We start from the raw sequence: 17,617 nt of genomic DNA, 5'->3' as shown, positions 1-17,617 counted from the left end.
GAGGTCTTTGAGAACCATGCTAGGTCTAAATGGCAAGAAAGCCAAGAGGACCAGATCAACACTTTGCCAGTGTGCATTGAGCTGTGCATTTCCTGGCTCCAGGAAGACATTAATGGCAGGATTTCACACGGGTTTAAACACACCTTGGCAAATGCATGGCAGACAAATTCACTGAGAGCTACAGGTAGGATGATGATGCTGCTTCTCAAGAAATTCCGAAGCACTGGAAATGAAGCATGCACTCAGAGGAGGATTAGCATTATATGTGTGCTCTTCTGACCTCCTTCAAGCTTGTGTTGGCTACGGGAACTCAGAGCAGATGGTCATCTTACCTGGTCTAGTCTGAGATTTTAGTTCTTGAGGTCAAAGACCAGTATACTGCCAAGAGAAACACTTAAAGGCTGGGACAGCTGTCAGTTTTGGTACAGTCTTAGCATCATAGTTAGCAGGCTTTGCTATAAACACTAACATGTAACTGCATTGCTCTGGTAGCAGACAAACTGTAGCACAAGACAAACTGGTCCAAAATACGCTCAGAAAACAATCTGTGGATCCAGCCTTCCCTTCCACAATTAACAAAGATAATTCCCAGGCTGGTCACAGGGACTAATTTCAAGCAGACCATTGCAAATAGCAATAGGGAAGAGCAGCTTTACATGATTAGAGCTACATCAGGTATTGAAAGGTCATAGCCTGCTGCAGATTTTTAGAAGTTTGACTATTCAGAAAGCCTGAAAGCTCTGCACTGCTTCCAGCCGTAGTTGAGATGACAGCAGCTCCTCACCAAGTTTACACCTCCCAGCCTAGTGTTCCTGCAAGGGAACAAACTCAAGTGCAGTTTCCTATTCTGCAGCATGCACTCAGGAGCACCATTGCTAATCCACGTTTTATTTTCTTAAGGATGGGTTACTGATGTAGGGGCAAGGACATTGCTATGAAGTAGACTCCAGGTGGTAAGAGAAGCACCCCTAGCTTTGTTCTGCTGTCCATGGGGAATGGCACATGCCATCTCTCTGGTGGAATCACAGTAACCATCCAAGTGAGGCCTCCTTCACCTCTCCTGGCAAGGTGCAGCTCAGGATCCACAGCTTCCTGCAGGCTGCCCCTCAGCAGTGCCACGGCAGGAGCAGCCAGGCTGCAGGAGCTCTTCTTGGAGACATCACAGGAGAGCCACATTGACCTGACAGGCACAATCTTGTTCACAGAGGAGCACTGAACCATGACATGCCTCTCAAAACACCCACACGCATTTATTCACAGACATTCACAGTGAAAAAATAAATGCATGTTAACAGTGAATCTTTGACCAGCTTGTAGGCAAAGGGTTTTTGGTTTAAGGTGCTGTTAAGTGTGTAGGAAAAGTGGAATCTCAACACAAGTTACACAGTGATCATTTCTGCTGCCTCAAGTGTGACAAGCCTCACACATTGAGTGGAAGTTTTATTTGGAGGTGGGCAACCATTGCTGCTTGCACAAAAACATGCAAAAATGCAATGGGGAAATTGTAACCAGCAGTTCAGAAATTTTCATGCTGTCAGATTTGCCACATAGCTTCACAAACCAGCTGCATTTCTGCTGTCAGGGTTACATCACAACTATTGCTGGCTTCAACACTCACAGCAAATGGGTTGGAAAAGGACAAGGCAGATGGAGACTTGACATTTCAGGATTGCCTTACCTGCTAGGCTGTAGGTTATTCCAGGGCACACTGTCCTCAGGCTTCTCTGCTAGAGTTATTTTACTTCCTATAAAAAACCTGAATCACCAAATGAGCAATTAATTTTAATTCATATCATATAAAATATCTGAACCACCAAATGAGCAAAGAAGCCTGAGGATGAGGGCATGCTCCAAGCAACATGAAATGTGAATTTGAATTCTTAGCAGAAGGAATTGTTCATGAAAAGCTTTATTTTCTTCTTTTTTTTTTTTGGAGGAGCAAGCAATTCAGTTCACTGCAGACTGAATTGCAGTGTTTCTGCCCTGGTTCAGCTCAAAGCCAAAGGAAAAGCTGGCTCTTCAGACCAGCTCTACTGCCAGGTTTCAGACCAAGCTGACCCAAATGGATTTTTCCAAGGTAGCGGTTCCTTCCCCAGGCAAGCTGGAGGTGGCAATGTACTAGTTTCAGAACGACAGGCTTCAGGGGGGCTACTTCCCAAAACTGTTACGGCTCACATGCACTTGGCATGCCCCACGCGAGCTGTGCCAACCCAAGTGACTGCTGCATGGGTGGGATGGATGGTGGTCAAGCAGCACAGCTGATGAAACCACTCCAGTGGCACCCCACTGCTGCAAGACTTTCCCTGCTGCAGCTTTGTAGAGTGGATACAGGCAAAGCAGCACAAGGGGAAGTGTTTGTTGACCTGCTGATCTCACAGCACCCCACTGCCACTGCAGCCCACACCTCCCACAGCACCTGTAACACTGTCACACAAACAAAAAGTGACAGGAAACAAGGTTTCTTTACATAGTTTGTGAGAGAGACAGAAAGACAAGAAATACTTCCTTCACTCTCAGAGAACTGAAGTCCACTCCCCTCACCTTACCTGCAGCATGTTCTTTTCCTGCCATGCCTGGACACAGCTCAGTCAGTAGAGAAAATCATAATGAAATATGGCTTGGGTCAAAGTGCAGCACTGGGTACTGGTTCTGTACTACAGTTGAAGATGATAGCAATGAATTACCCCTTTTTAGGTAAATAAGATGTAGATCTGAAGGTCTTTGGGAGAAAGTTACTTTGTGTCTCATTTGGGCAAAACGGAGGCAGCTGCAATGTCATAGAATCACAGACTTGTTAAGTCTGTGAAAAGACTTGTAAAGTCTCGTTAAGTCTCTTGGAAAAGTACTCTAAGATCAAATCCAACCATTAGTAAGTACATTTAGTCAATAGTAAGTACAATTTTTAGTAAATACATTTTTACTGTGAGCACTGTTTAATAAGATATCCTATATCATGCTATAGTATGCACAGGCAGACCTATACACTTCTCAACACTTGTGATCTAAGGAGGTTCCTTCTATTGCATGGTGTCATCCTGAAAGACAATTTCTCCTGAGTTCCTCCATTCCAAATTTTCAGTCATTGAGTCACAGCACTGGAAAGCAGAGCAAGACGCTTACCCATCAATTAATTTCCTTTATTTCACAAGCTTTGAATTCAGAAATTGAACCACGACTAGTAGATCTTGATACGGTAGAGTAAGTAAAAATGCATGTGATTACAAAGGAAAAAATTTGTACAAAAACTTTAAAAATCCGACAGCAACTTGGATTATCTGTAAGTACCAAAAATCTCATGCAGAAGGAGAGCACTACTGCCCAGGTGGAGAAATCCCTGCAGGGGTGGCAATGGCATTGGTATGTAAAACTGATGGCTCTGTCTAAAATGGAAACAAGAAGGACACAGACTTGGAATGTACCGAGTGGGAACAGACAGGTGCTACGGAGACCATTTGTCATTACGTGTCCCAATGAGTTTCTGTGTCTTGAGAGAAGTGCTTCTTGGGTTTATAATAAATTAAAGATTAAACAGAAGCTGCCTATACTACTCTACTGCTTACTTTCCAGATGGCCATTTTCTTCCTTCATTAGTGTTTTTGGTGGTGTTTCTCGAATACAGACATTAATCTTGGCATTGTGTCTAGTCAGTTGTTGGCAATGTGTTCTAAAGGGACTCACTCACAGAATGCAACTTGCATAAATAACTCAGTAACATGCATTAACTACTCTAATACAGCGAAAGGGTGCAAAGGAACCATCATTCAGTTACGAGACAAAGCTAAAACCTGTAGTCACTAAAGGGGCAATGGAAGCACCATGCTTTAAGGTGACTATGGCATGAAAGCACAATTGTGAGGCAAGTAGTTCCAAGCAAACACACCACACTATTATCACCTCTTTCTATACAAAAAGAAAAAAAAAAAAGAAAAAAAAAGAAAAAAAAAGACATTTTGTTTTTTATTTCCATTAGTACCAAATAAAACTGTGGGCTCGATAACACAGATACTGAAGGGAATGGACATTATTCCCATGATCCTTCATCCTTGTGTTTCTGTCCATCATCATTTCTCAGCCAAGACTGGTGATATTGGAGCGCCCACCAGGAGGTGCCACGATGCGGTGGCCAGTACGACGTGGGTTGTTGTCATCAATCTGAGCTCCTGCAACAACAGAAAATGAGGAAACAAAGCTATGAAAGGGATTAAACCATCAGTAGTGAGGTTTTACCTGGCTATGCTTCCCTCACACCACCATCAGCTAGTCTCTCTTGAGCCTGACTGAAGTGCTGAACAGACCTTCAAGGCACATTTCTGTCTTCAATGAGAAGTGGGGGATTACATGTTTAGGATCAGACTAATGCTCACCCTCCATGGAGAATTGTTTTCTACTGACTTGAATGGACTTTTCAAACCTGCCTCACTAACTTAGAACATATGTCCCTACTGAGTCCATGGGACAACAGTTCAGTAAATCTGATCATAAATCCATGAGGAAACAAGCACCTAACTGATGTAAACTTCATACTGCATTTTAAATGCTGAAAGGTTAAGCTTAAGGGGACAACAAGCTTTCTGACAGGCTAAATATTGCCTGATCACACTCAATTTCCTAAAGGCAATGTAATAAATGTGTGGGGTCATTTAAAATGTTATCTTAGTCTCTACTTCTGCTTAATTTTATGTTCGCATCATCCAGATCCAATTTGTACCGCTAGATGCCTTGGTAGTACCCAGATCCAGCAGTGCACTGTGAAACCACAGCTTCAAATGCTTATGAAAATCCCAATTATTGGTTATTACTAAGATGTGAACTTTCTATGCACTTTTTTTTTTGTTTTGTATAGGTTCATATATATCTGCATATGCACACCATGGCCCCAAGTGTATGGGCAAAAATATACTTCACCTCATTAGAAGGGTTTTTAACATATTTGCTCTCCTAGGACTTTCTTACACAAGTTTCATTTAGTTTCTGAAGAGAGGATCTGTTAAGTAGGAAAACTCCACCATCAGCTCCCACAAGGGGAAAATCCAATGACTTTCACAACATCATATGAATGTATTATTCACCACTGGGGCTGCAGACTTTTGAAGAAAAAGGATTTGACACACTTGTAATTGCCTTCAGACGACAAGAATTATTTCCAGCAACCCAAAGGATGATTTTTCCAGTCTGTTTCCTATGTACCATGGAAAATGTTTTGGGCACCAAGAGCAGAGGATAAGAAATACTCCAATCTGCTTATGAACTTCTGCACTTGGTTTATGACCATGGACAAGGACAGTTGAGGTTTCCATGTCCAGCAGTTGCTGGTGATGCAGCTTGTGAGATGTCCAAGACTCACAGGTTGCACCACACCCAAGTCCCATCAGCTGTGCACACCACCAAGGGGCTTCAGTCACATCATCCAGAGAACTCAGCTAATTGCAATGGGCCAGGTAAATAACAGTGAAAGATTGACACAGAGAAAATTCCAGATTGAAAACATTTTGAATATTTGGCAATATGTAAAGTATTGCTAGGCAATGAATGAGTAAATACATGTATATGAAAGTATATGCATGTATATGACTATATACAATCTTTTAAATTTTACTAAAGAAGTAATTTTAATTGAAATTCATCACCAATAACCCATACTCACAGCTTTAAAAGGTTTCTCATTAATCAGGCTGACTTACCTGATAAGCTGAAATTGGATTGATGGAGGTTTCTGATTGGTGGGGGCTGGTTTTTGGCAGGGGAGGATTTAGTTGAGGGTGCAGGAGTTGCATATTTTGGCGTAGCTGGGATTTCATACACAGGTCCATCATACATTCCTCTGGAGACTCCTTGCAGTCCTCCCACCTAAAACAAGAGAAGAGTAATAATCCAGACACTGAATGCTGAGATAATGCTGCCTAATGACCCTGCAGGAAAAGAGCAGTGAGCACAGAGCTATATTCTGCACTGGCTGAATTAACAATGCATCTATACTTCATATATAAAGCAATGTGCAGTCTGCTTTACATATAAAGGAAATTATAAAGCTTGCTCCCTCAATTTATATACATATATATATATATATATAAATATAAATGACAAAAGAGTTCCTTATCAGGCTTCCTTCACAATCAAAGGGGAGAAGTGGGATTCAAAAGAATAGGTGTGACCTGTTTATTTCACATCAGATCAGCCACAATGATCTCTTCTCTCTCCATTCAGCTGCCAAGTCACACTTTGGTTAGAGCACAACTGATACCCACTGTACCAACTGCAGCAATTTCTCTCCTACCTGTATTTCCTCTGCTCCTCCCCTTCGTAGGTCTCACTCTCTTTATTAGAACTCATTGAAAAGGAGTGGCAATTTTTAAATTAAATTTCAAAAGTTTCTACTTTCTGCCATCAACTAGAAAAGGGATTATAAACTGGACTGTGGCAAGGGATCTATCTTAAAATATTTGTCAATAAAGTATCTGTCATTTGAGCTCTGATTTCAGTTTGAGGTCTCTGGATTTTTTCCCTGTATTCTTCTTACAAGGAATATTAGAAAAGACAATAAAAAAAACTTCACTGGCTTTAAAATCATAAGAATGTAGGAAATAGTATTTTAATAAGAACAGTTCCAGTTTTCAGAAGGAGCCTGAAGCCATTGAATTGCAGAATGCAAAGCTCATTGAAAAGATCAGAAGTCTGTGTCTTACAAGATTATGATTTGAGAGAATTTCCCCCAACAGGTTAGAAGTGAAATTAAAATACTGTATAGAAAGACACTATTCACAGGGGTTTGATCCAGCTCTCAAAGCAATCAGTGTACTTTCCTTGCTTTTGATGACAGGGACATCAGACTCAGAAGAGCCACTGTTTTGCAGGCTGAGCCAAAACTAATGCCCAGAAGAGAGCAGCTGCCAATCACAGCAATGAATCCATCTTCCAGGGACCCACAAAGGCAGGAATTGATATTGCTATCCCTACTCCCGGGATAAGTTTATATTGCCAACCTGTGCCAGTTCAGTTTTGCAGTCCCTTGTTTGACAAGTTTTTCTCTATTCCTCTGTTGTGCACTGACATGTTCATACAGCAGCTGATAAAACCATCAATGGGTTTTCCTAAATATTTTCCAGTGGATAAAATTTGACAGTGGGAAAAGAAATTTGGGCAAGAATCGGCTGTCCCTCTTGGCAGGCAGCAGAGGGAGCTGCAGGAGCAAAAATATCAGTCCCTTTGTCTGCAGACCTTGCCCAAGGATCAAAGGTCTCCCAAAATCTAGGCCCACTTGCAAGACACAGGTTACTTAGCCCAGGTAATTTTGTTCCGATTCCTGCTGCAAGACACTAATCTGTGGTACTTGTTTCTAAAGTGCTGGTTTCACTATTTTGATGGTTTTGTCACTAATTTATGTCACACTCCCAGGCACTGAAGCCTCTAGCAGTGAGTGTGAAAAGAAGGCCTGTATCATCTACATGGATAATGTAAAAAAAAAAATGCAACACTGATTGGTATTTTGCAAAATTTTTGTGGGTGTATTTGCTTTTTACAATGCCTTTTCTTCTAAGAAGTGCAGGCCCTTCTTCTGCAGCTTGATAGAATTTGTATAATAAATGATGAAAGATAAAAGCTATCAACCTGCTTGTAGGCTTAATTTCAGCTGCCAGTATCATAGCCTATGGTATATGCTTGGCTGAAGAAAATATGAGGTTTAGTCAATTTTTCTCATTACCTGTGCTCACACAGTGACTTTCCTGCTCAGTGACAAGAAGCAATTTCCAAACAACTCCAAACTGGTGTCCAGCCAATTGGTTTTCAACAGATAAGCACTGATACAATTCAAAACCAGAGGTAACCCAGAGGTGAAATCTTGGTCATTTCCCAAGCTTTTTATTAAACAAAAGAGAAAAGTTTTCTGAGCCATTAGTGCTGCTAATACACAGCTCAGCAAATGCACTAACAATAGTTCAGAAATGGCCAATATAATGAGAATCTCTGGCTGACATGCTTTTCTTCTCTGCAGTGTAGAGTTCAGTATGCAATTTAAAATTCTGTTTTTACTCTGCCTAACCCTCCCTCACAAAAATCCTTCTCTTTTCCTGAATTTTTAACTGAAAGTAAATTCTATCACTCTTCCACCTCTCTTCAAAAGCCTTGACATAAGGCATTGCTGGACATAAGGCAACTATGCCAACTGGCAATTATATGTTCTACATGCTGAAGCTCACAGTGTTAATACTAAGTTAGAAAAGTTCACAACTGCAACCAGTTTTGTGGTCATTCTTTGAGCAAGTCATGCACAGTCCATCTGATATGGACTCATAATAGCACAACAATGTTAAAAACAGATGCTACTGTGCTTCCAAGAGGGTTTGGCTACAGAGCAGATTCCAAAGAATCTGACATTACCTTATTCCTGATTTTGATGCGCTGGTAGAGATACTCAGGGAAAGGTTTGCGAGGGATGAAGCGGCCCATTCCCTTGTTGACGTGCAGATTTCCATCTTCAAACACAATCTTCCCTTGGCTTATGACCACGAGTGGGGCACCATGGCACTCCATTCCTTCAAAGATGTTGTACTCAATGGCCTGAGGGTCAACCAACATATTCACTGCCAAGACCTCTTTCCATTAGTAACTTACAATATGTACATTTGTGGTCATATTTTAGGCAACTGCCATTAAAAGTGTATAAAATTGTTTTCTATGAAGGAAAAGCAATGCATTTTGATATGAAAGTATTTTAAAGGATCTTTCTGATCAGACTTTCCTGGACAAAACATTTCCTTCCAGTTTTTCATTTTCCATCAAGGACTTCACTTGTTTTTGAAAATTTGCTGTATCTAACCAGAGCATTTAGAATAATGATAGCCCTAATAAGAAGGCAAATTGTGACTCAGGTGCTGGATAACCAGAGGATGTGGTCCCACCGTACATCTGCTGTTGCAGATTTGAAATTTGCTGTAAGCAAATTTCAAAGAGGCCAGCACACATATTTCTGTCTGAAAAAGCCCAGAAAAGGCCAGGAAGGCCTGGATCTAAATGGGAATGACAGGGCAGGTGGTTATGACTTTCTTGAAAATACAGAGAGATGCCAAGACAGAGAAACAGAAACTGAATCACCCAAATTTACTTTTTAAAGGTTTATAAATGTTTTGATCTTTTAATATAAAAATGCAATACTGGATATTCAGTAAAACTTTTGGAAGAACTCCCCAATACAAAGGGCCAAAGCTCTAAACAGTAAGATAACAGCTTTGGGATAGACAACACAAAACCTATCAGAGTCAAAATGAAAGCAACTGTCAAGTCACTAGTACTCTGCACTGTGGGCAAAGAAACATGTAGCAAAGCTCTGGAATTAAACAGAAAATTCCATCCATGAAGCTGATTAGAGCTTTTATTTAGTATTATCAAAACATTTAATCATCTGTCATATTTTAGAATACTGTTACTTCAATCACGCAATTTATAATTTCAGGTGCATTTTAGGCAAGAAAAGAAAATAAGCTGGTTTTAAATTTATCCTCACGGCCTTATTAACCTGCAGAGCTGCTGATTCACACCTGTTTATAGGTCTGCTACAAGCAGGCAAAAAACAAATAGTGCAAGGTACATGCAGAGAGAAAATAAATCCTTCCTGATCACAATGCTTCCAGCATAGGACTTCAACAGTCTCATGTAACATTTACCCATTTCAGAACAGGACTAGGCAGTTACCCACCTCCTCTGTATCCTGAGCTATTGGTGTTCCCATGATTTAGGTCAACAGTTGAAAAACAAAAGTAACATATTTTTTCTTGCTGGTTTTCATTTTCTCCTTACCGATTTATGGCTTTTGGCTGTTATAGTCTTCACCTTATCAGGGTCCCAAATAACAACATCAGCATCGGATCCTACAGCAATCCGGCCTTTCCTTGGATACAGATTAAAGATTTTGGCAGCATTGGTGCTGGTGACAGCTACAAACTGGCTCTCATCCATCTTGCCTGTGGCCTAAAAAACAATGTGATTTGAGCAAAACATGCTTATGAAATAAGGATTTACTGTTCAGTGTACTGAAAGGTCGGGGAGATATTGGAAGGCACCCCTTTATAGATATGGTGATGTTGCATGAAACAGAGAGTGTATCACACAGGATTTCTCTTTAAAGTCCTGTGTGATACACTCTCTTTCTCTGTACAGCTCTTTAACTGGAAGTTTCAAATAAATGAGTGGGTTACTCCAGGCATTGCAAAGGACAGCCAGTGGAACCTTAGTGCACATGATACCACCAAGGTTCTCAGCTACCTGGGATCCCTTTCTCTACACACTGAGGTCTAAGAGTTTTGTTGTTAGTCCTAGTAATTTCTATTTAAATATTCAAGCAGTTTTAAATCAAACTCATATGAGTATTATGAAATATAACAAAAGATCAAGATTCCAACACTTTTGGGAACACTTCTTGCAAATTAAGTCCGTTCTATTACCATTATTATCAGATCTATACATCTAAGTAATACAACCAATTATAAAGTCCTTGCCTGAAGAAATGTCATCACCAATAGAACTTGGCATACAATCAGTGATGGCAATTGCAACTGTACAGAACAACATTTTGATTTTTCAGTAGAGTATTTAAGGGGTCTTCCCTGGCAATGAGCAAGAACAATGTTCTAAGGAAGAGCAACAGTACCAAGCCTTTTAATATTAGACAAACACTTATTTCCTGCCTGGAAAATATATGGTTTGTAAAGTATAAGCTACTCAGGGGTGCAGGACTGAATGTTACCACCTGTAAATCCCATGTTGCAGCCCTTCCTGCAATTCCTTCCCATTGAGGAAGTAACAAAAGAAAATATCAGCAGCTGTCTGTGCTTTGCTTGATTCCCTACTTTGCTCCTACATGGCAGGTATCTGAAGCTGCTTCTGTGCTTGGGATCTCAGCTATCCCTGAATAAAATGGTTATGAAATAGAGTCTGGGAGAAGTGCTCATCACAGCACTGTAAATACTGCCACTTCCCCTTCCCAGTCTGCAACGTGCATTCGAGCGCAATGCAGTGAGCGTGTGTGAGTGTGCAGGGTGTGCACGTGGAGACAGACAGTAGAGGGAGAATATCATTACACATTAGAACCCACGGAACCATCAAAAAATGCCTGACTTATACCGGCACTCCACTGCAAAGTAATGCCAGTATGAATTACGTGCAACGCTCTCCTTCAAAGCATTTCATCATTTAGCCTCAGGCTCAGCTGCCATCCTTTTGTAATTTTTCAAAAACGATGAGACACTTCCCAAATTCAAACAAGCCATTCATCACGTTTATATGAGATCCACTTCAAAACCATTAAATTGCTCCAGATACCACATCTCTCAGAAGCATCCACTCTGACACTAAGGGAAAACAGAGCAATGGAGTCTGGGAAGCCTCAGGTCTAATGAAACCCAATACTATTGCAGTGTCAGAAGTGAAACACAGCCCTGAGTTTAAAAAACTGGTAGAGGCTTTTGAAATAAGCAATTCACCTCACAGTAGCATTCTCTCAGGGAATTCTCAGAAATATAGCAGAAAGTCACTTAAGCAATGGCCAAGAGTCTCTTGGCTTTCATTATTCAGCCAACACTCAATTTCTTTTTAGTCTATAAAAGTAAGTAATTACTTACTACAGCCTTGTCCCAGACAACAGTCATCCTTTCCTCAATTCCATTGACCCCTTCAGGAATCATAGTGAAGTTGTCCTTTCCAATGGCTTTCTGGGCAGTGCTATAGGGGCAATGTCCACTTCCCGTCACCTGCAGGTCCCCACTGTGGAGTTAACACACAGAAGGTTTAGACCAGGCATCACCAAGGTGACCTTGGTCTCAGACAGGCTGTGAATGGGCCTTTCAAGACACCAGAGGCACAGGCTGTAAATCATGCCAGCAGCTCTTCTGTGCTGGCTACAGATCACTGAGAGTAACAATGGCACTGGACATCTCCACTTTCCCCCAGGAGCACCCTGGACTCCAGAATTACAGCCCCCTCTGGCTCCAGGCTGCTTATCGACAGAGATCAGGCAAAAGCCCACTAACCAGGACAAAGGATTACTCCAGGATTAAGGAAATGATCAGAAGCTTGTATGAAATGTCTGCCACTCTCAAGATAAATTAATTCACAGCCACATTAAAAATAATGGCAAATTTCACAGTGCAAAGTCATGAGTTTCAAAGGTGTTCCCCTGCATTTCTCTCCTACACACATATTTTTCTTGCAAAACTTACATGAATACTTCTCAGCTGACCTTCCAAAACAGAACCAAGAAAATAAAAATATTTTATTTTTATTATTATTTTATTTTTATTATTTTTATAAAAATAAAAATATTTTTATCAGGTAGTTTTCTAATTAAACAACAAAAGGCATAGTGCAAGTCAAACACATGGTCTGGATTTATCTAACTTAAGAGTCTTACACAGAAAAAGACATAGAGAAAAATGGAAAAAGAGCTACCATTTATAATGCTTTTATTTAAGAGGTTGGGTTTTTCAGCCTAGAGAATTTTTTTTTTTTTGGCAGAGAGCAGAACTGGATCACAGCTGCTCTTGGAAATAGGGAGGAAGAACATAATCAATATGCAGAATCTTGCCAAAATAGAAACTCAAAATGAAGGTTCTCCAACATCCACAGGAAACGTGATATTTTTAGCTCTTGATTAAACTTACAGGAGGCAAGTACATTAGAACTCACTATGATTTCCCTTCCATCACTCCATAAGTCCCCAAGAGCCTGTCATCTTTTTCTTTAACTGACAATGTAAATTCCAGCTCTGAAACAACTGAATTTTTCTGGTCTACAAATCTAGATCCAACAAGCTAACAAATAGTCAAGTACAGGAGAAAAAAGTGTCACACATGAGTAATTCTAATGCAATTTTCTAGGCTGACAGAGAAGAGTCCTTGGCCTCCTTTCTGGTTCTTCACCACACTCACAAGCCATCCATTCAGTTTTTAGCAGAAGCCAAACCCATGAATTCAGTAGAGAAAAGGCTGCTGTGCTTTAGCTGCTCCCGATTGTTAATAACTGCCTGGTGTTACTTCATAGGATTTAGCCAATTTCATCAGTTAAATGTTCATTTATTTTAACACAACAATGAAGTCAGAAGGTTGCAATGGCATTTCTTCCTTTTTGATGCTCTTCTAATCAGCAAAGCTTCCCGTGGCATCTTTCCTTTCCGCACACTGATATAACCATGAAAACCTGACTGTTACAGCCAGGTCTGTATCATTGCCCACTACCCTGAGGTTACGTGTGTTTCTAACACCAGACTACAAATTCCTACACCTGAAAGATAACAAGGGCTTGCTTTCTTAACTCCATATTGCCTCTCCTCTGACATTTAATGACATTATTGATATGAACTCCACTCCCCAGTCAAATCAACAGAAGACTTCCAAAACTGAAGTGTGTCACTTGAGATCTTCCCATCCCTGGTTAACTCACGAGCACTCCTCCTGTCTGGACACTTTCTACTGTCAAATGGGGGATAAGCATTACATCAACTAAAAAACTGAGAGACAGGAAGGGATCCAGGAAGGGATCATAATGAAATAAACACCAGACCAATACCTTGTCATCTTATTCTTCCCCTTAAACAAGGTTTCATGGTAAGTTGCATCATCTGCGTAGCACCAAGACCTCACATCTCTGGTTCACAAGAGGTGGCACATCACAGCTGCAGTAATGCAGCAGCACACCATGCAAGATCAAAGCTAACTCAAGTTCATGGCCCACAGATGACACAAGGACCTAATCTCATGAGGCAAATTCAATCTGCAAATCCCGTGAGACATGATGGGATTTTACACATTCAGCTTTTCAGTGGAAAATCAACAAATCAAATCATTCAGCTGTCTGTGGAGAAGAGCACATGCAGTATGCTGCATGCTTGCAAAGGAAGGATGTTGTAGGGATTTTTAATGAATGTAAAATATTGGTATCCAAATTAACAGTGCAATAGAAACGTGAAATACTGTCTTTACCATCATCCTTGCATAAAATTTCCCATGAACGCAGAGCAGACTGATACAATATACAGTTCTTTTTAGTTTCACAGTATGGATTTGAAGTATTAAAACTGAAAGCAGGCTAAGCTGCTGTCATTTAAGATCTTGGACTTTAAGCCACTAGGGAAAAAAAAGCCATTTTTGCATGCTTGGAGAATAATGAAAACTTCTGTAAGTCCTCGGTTTGTCTTTCTGATGTTAGTTTTAAAAAGTCATTATTTGGATTCCAATTCTAAAAATGTTCTTGCTAATCTGCTTTGACCCACATACTATTATTTTGGGACTCTCTTCTATAAAGCATATATAGCCACTCTAACAGAGTAAGGAGTCAAACATTTTCATACACATTTACATGTGCTGGCTGAGAACCTTATCCTCACACAGTGAGCTCCACCCTTTTACAGTGCTGATAGTGATGAATCAGACAAAGAAAGTAATTTTTTTCTGAGTCTTTATTTGGAACAAAAAGCTCAGTTATGGAAAAAACATTTTTGCCATCAGACTGTCAGAAGAGAACTGCTGTGAATTCTTACCAGAGCCACACATTACTCAGAGCTCAATTGCAGCATCTTTAGAGCAGTTGAGTTAAAGCCTGGATGGGCTCTGGGCTGCCCAGCCTGACCCATTGTGTGCAAGGGGAGACGTGGCACTGACTGATGGCATCTTCCTGTCACATGTGTGTGCCCACCCAGCTCCCAGGCAGCTGCTCTGAAGATGGTCACTTTCAAGGTTCAAATTTCACTGCCCTGTCTAGGGCATTGAAACCCCAGAAAGGGGAGGCCAGCTCAGCTGGGTGCCACCACATGAAGGTAAATAAGGGTATTAATGGTAAGATGAGTTCCTCACTCCAGCCCTAGCAATCTGTCCTGGTGGGGCTTCAGCTGTGAATTTCTATATCATTTCAGAGCAGATGGTCTTTTGCTTAAGCTGAAGACCCACAGTTGGCTATAGGCAGGAAATACTTTCAGAGATGGGTTTGCAGTCTGGGTTTCTGGCAAGGCATTGCTGCTATCTTATTTTCTATGTAAGACACTTCTTCCTCTGCTGTCCATATTCCTTTCACCTACCTAGTGATTAAACTCTCCCTGCCAGCCTGAAGGCAGTCAGCTCACATCCCTATCCTGTCAAGAGATGGCCTTCAGTCTCCAGCTGTCTCCACCCAAATCCCTCACAGTCTCCTTCGTAATCCACTCTGGCCTGTTTCTCCTGACATACCTGCTCAACATGTAGCACTTAATCTTTGCCTTCTTCCAGCTGGAGGACCCCAGAGCCCATAAAGACCCAAGGCAAGCTAAAATAAGATGCCTGCAAGAACTGAACACGAGGAAACTTGTATGATTTAGGTCCCTCCCAGATGAAGGCAAACTACCAAGTCAGAATTTTTCAATATGCAGGAGATAAACCCACCAAACTCTGCTACTAACACAAGTCAGGGACAGGCTAATTTTCAGAACTCACAGCTGAGAGCCCTGCACCAGATTTGACAAAAATTACCCCAATAAATTTTTCTTGATTCTAGATATCTCTGCATTCAAGAACAGGCCTGCTTTCTGGAGCTGTGCTTGCAAATATGACTGGGGCTTAAAATTGAGTCTGTTCTCAAAGATGGGGATGTATCCACCAGGCTTTTGCTTATGCTGGACAGTGAGGATGCCATCCCATTGTATATCAACAATTCAGCTAAAGAAAACTGCAAACTAGGGAGAGGGCCAGTTTGAAGTCCTGACAATCTAGTTGCACAGCTAGGAATCACTTGAAAAGCAGAAAGAAAAATAATTAATTCCTGAATAGCCAGCAATTGTCTCTCTGTCAAGCCAACCAGCAACTGGAGTGTCCATGACTGCTCACTTGACTGACACCCTAAGCATAAGGATATAACTATCCCTGGTTTTCTATGTGCTTTCTCTGCTGTTTCATGTATGAGACTGGTCTAAAGGAAACCAGGCTGATCCCCAGATGCTTCATGCCATATGGCTTTTGCACTTGCCTCACCATCATCTTGTTAAAAAAAAAAGGAAGTCTTACCATGCTAAGAGCGAATTTAGGTGATCTGGAGTGGTAGGGTCAGGGCTCAGAGGTGGTGAGGTCACAAAAGCTGCAGCCTTGGCCCAGTTTTTGCTCCAATAATGTGTCCCATCTGTCCCCAAGCTGGCAGTGATCGGCTCTCCAAAAACAAGGGGACCTTGGAAAAAGCAAGGATATACAGGAACTAAGTACAACCCACTCTCTCTTCAGCACATGACACTGCTTGCTGCATGCAGCCATGTATAATTCACACATTGCTACATGGCTAGCACAGCTCCCAGGCAATTAAACAGCCCTGGCTTTGTCTATATGATAAAAAATTAATCAGGAGTCTCTCTGAGCTCTACATGCTTTTGATCAGCCTATTTACAAATATTTCTTTCTAATCCAGAAGGAGACAGTTCAGACCCACTTTTAATTTGTACTGTTTTAATCACAGCCACGTTGCTCCAATTTGGAGTGTACTGGATGGTGGATCACTTCAGCAGGCAGATGCCTTTTTACTACTCCCAGGTTGGGCACAGCACCAGCAGACAGCAGCATATGGTCCCCTGCACCACACTCCAAGTCTCCAAGAACACAAACATCAAGACAATAATTTGCTCTTTGGTTTTTCCATATTGCTCACAAGCTTTGTAGTCCCAACCAGCAGAACAGTCCTGACTTGCAAATGCAGCTTCAGAAGCAGCTGCCTTCAGGCTCACAAGACCCTTTTGGGTGCTTTGTAACCTGGATCCCACCACAGCCCCAGCAAGCAGGGCTGACCTGCAGTACACAACAGAAAGGGGGTCAGCTTCCAGCAGCAAGGCCAGGAGCAAGCTCCCAGCATCTCTAACAGCAGGGTCACTGGCCAAGCCACACCTCAGAGGGTGACAAGTTGAAATACTGGCATGGACAATGTGCCATTAGGAATAAAGTATCTCCTTCTCATGAACAGAGATACAGCAGTGTAAAAGAAAAGTAAAAGGGAAAACAGGATAGAGAAGAGTTACAATCCGGTCTTCGAGAGTAGTCTGTGGGGAGAACTTCTCAGCTTGAAAATATAAAAGGATTTCCCCTCATCCTTCCCAGCCACAAATATTTAATCTGCAATGGTGCTACCATTCTTTGATAAACTCTCCCTATAGCCTGTCATTTGGGTCAAGACATACATGTTTTTTCACTGAGCTTCTATTCAACAAAAAAAAGTTTGGGGGAGCAAAGGAAGTCACTTACCTCTCTTCCTGGCCAGTGCAATGATATCAGCTGCACTCTTACTCATCACCTTGGTGATGTACACTGGGCAGTTTATTCGACTGGCAATTGTGATGGCACGGAAAACTGCTTCTGCTTCAAGCTGAGCAAAACAAGGAGGGAAAAGTTAACTGCAAATGCAGTCTGAAGAAAAAATCAGCTGGAGGACTGCACCACATTTCTAACTGTTCAGCAACAACTCTTCAGGGGTTGACTCTGCTTGTTCCATAGAGAGAGACACAGTGCTGGGAAACAGGGAACTAACTCAACCCCAAACACCCAGCACTAGCAGTAACCACAGCCAGGCTGTACTCACTAGCAGGGTACAGCTGCCCCAGAACAAACACAGCTCCCTGGCTCCCTGCAAC

General features: G+C 41.5%; 1 protein-coding gene across 2 annotated transcripts in view; it reads right to left on the bottom strand.

The window, feature by feature from the left end:
• Positions 1 to 3,116: 3,116 nt before the first annotated feature.
• The window catches only part of CRMP1 (collapsin response mediator protein 1), a 50,440-nt gene continuing 35,939 nt past the window's right edge, over positions 3,117 to 17,617 (bottom strand). For both annotated transcript variants that reach the window (XM_038135584.1, XM_038135585.1), the window contains exons 8-14: positions 17,232 to 17,352; positions 16,017 to 16,173; positions 11,613 to 11,754; positions 9,793 to 9,963; positions 8,377 to 8,556; positions 5,682 to 5,847; positions 3,117 to 4,160 (exon numbers count right to left, since the gene is read on the bottom strand). In XM_038135584.1, coding sequence (XP_037991512.1) covers positions 4,069 to 4,160; positions 5,682 to 5,847; positions 8,377 to 8,556; positions 9,793 to 9,963; positions 11,613 to 11,754; positions 16,017 to 16,173; positions 17,232 to 17,352 — 1,029 coding nt within the window. In that variant the 3' untranslated portion in view covers positions 3,117 to 4,068. The remainder of the gene's footprint in view (positions 4,161 to 5,681; positions 5,848 to 8,376; positions 8,557 to 9,792; positions 9,964 to 11,612; positions 11,755 to 16,016; positions 16,174 to 17,231; positions 17,353 to 17,617) is intronic.

This window comes from Motacilla alba, chromosome 4 (assembly GCF_015832195.1).
Source record: "Motacilla alba alba isolate MOTALB_02 chromosome 4, Motacilla_alba_V1.0_pri, whole genome shotgun sequence".
NCBI lineage: Eukaryota > Metazoa > Chordata > Aves > Passeriformes > Motacillidae > Motacilla > Motacilla alba.
This window is presented reverse-complemented; position numbering and strand designations above follow the sequence as displayed.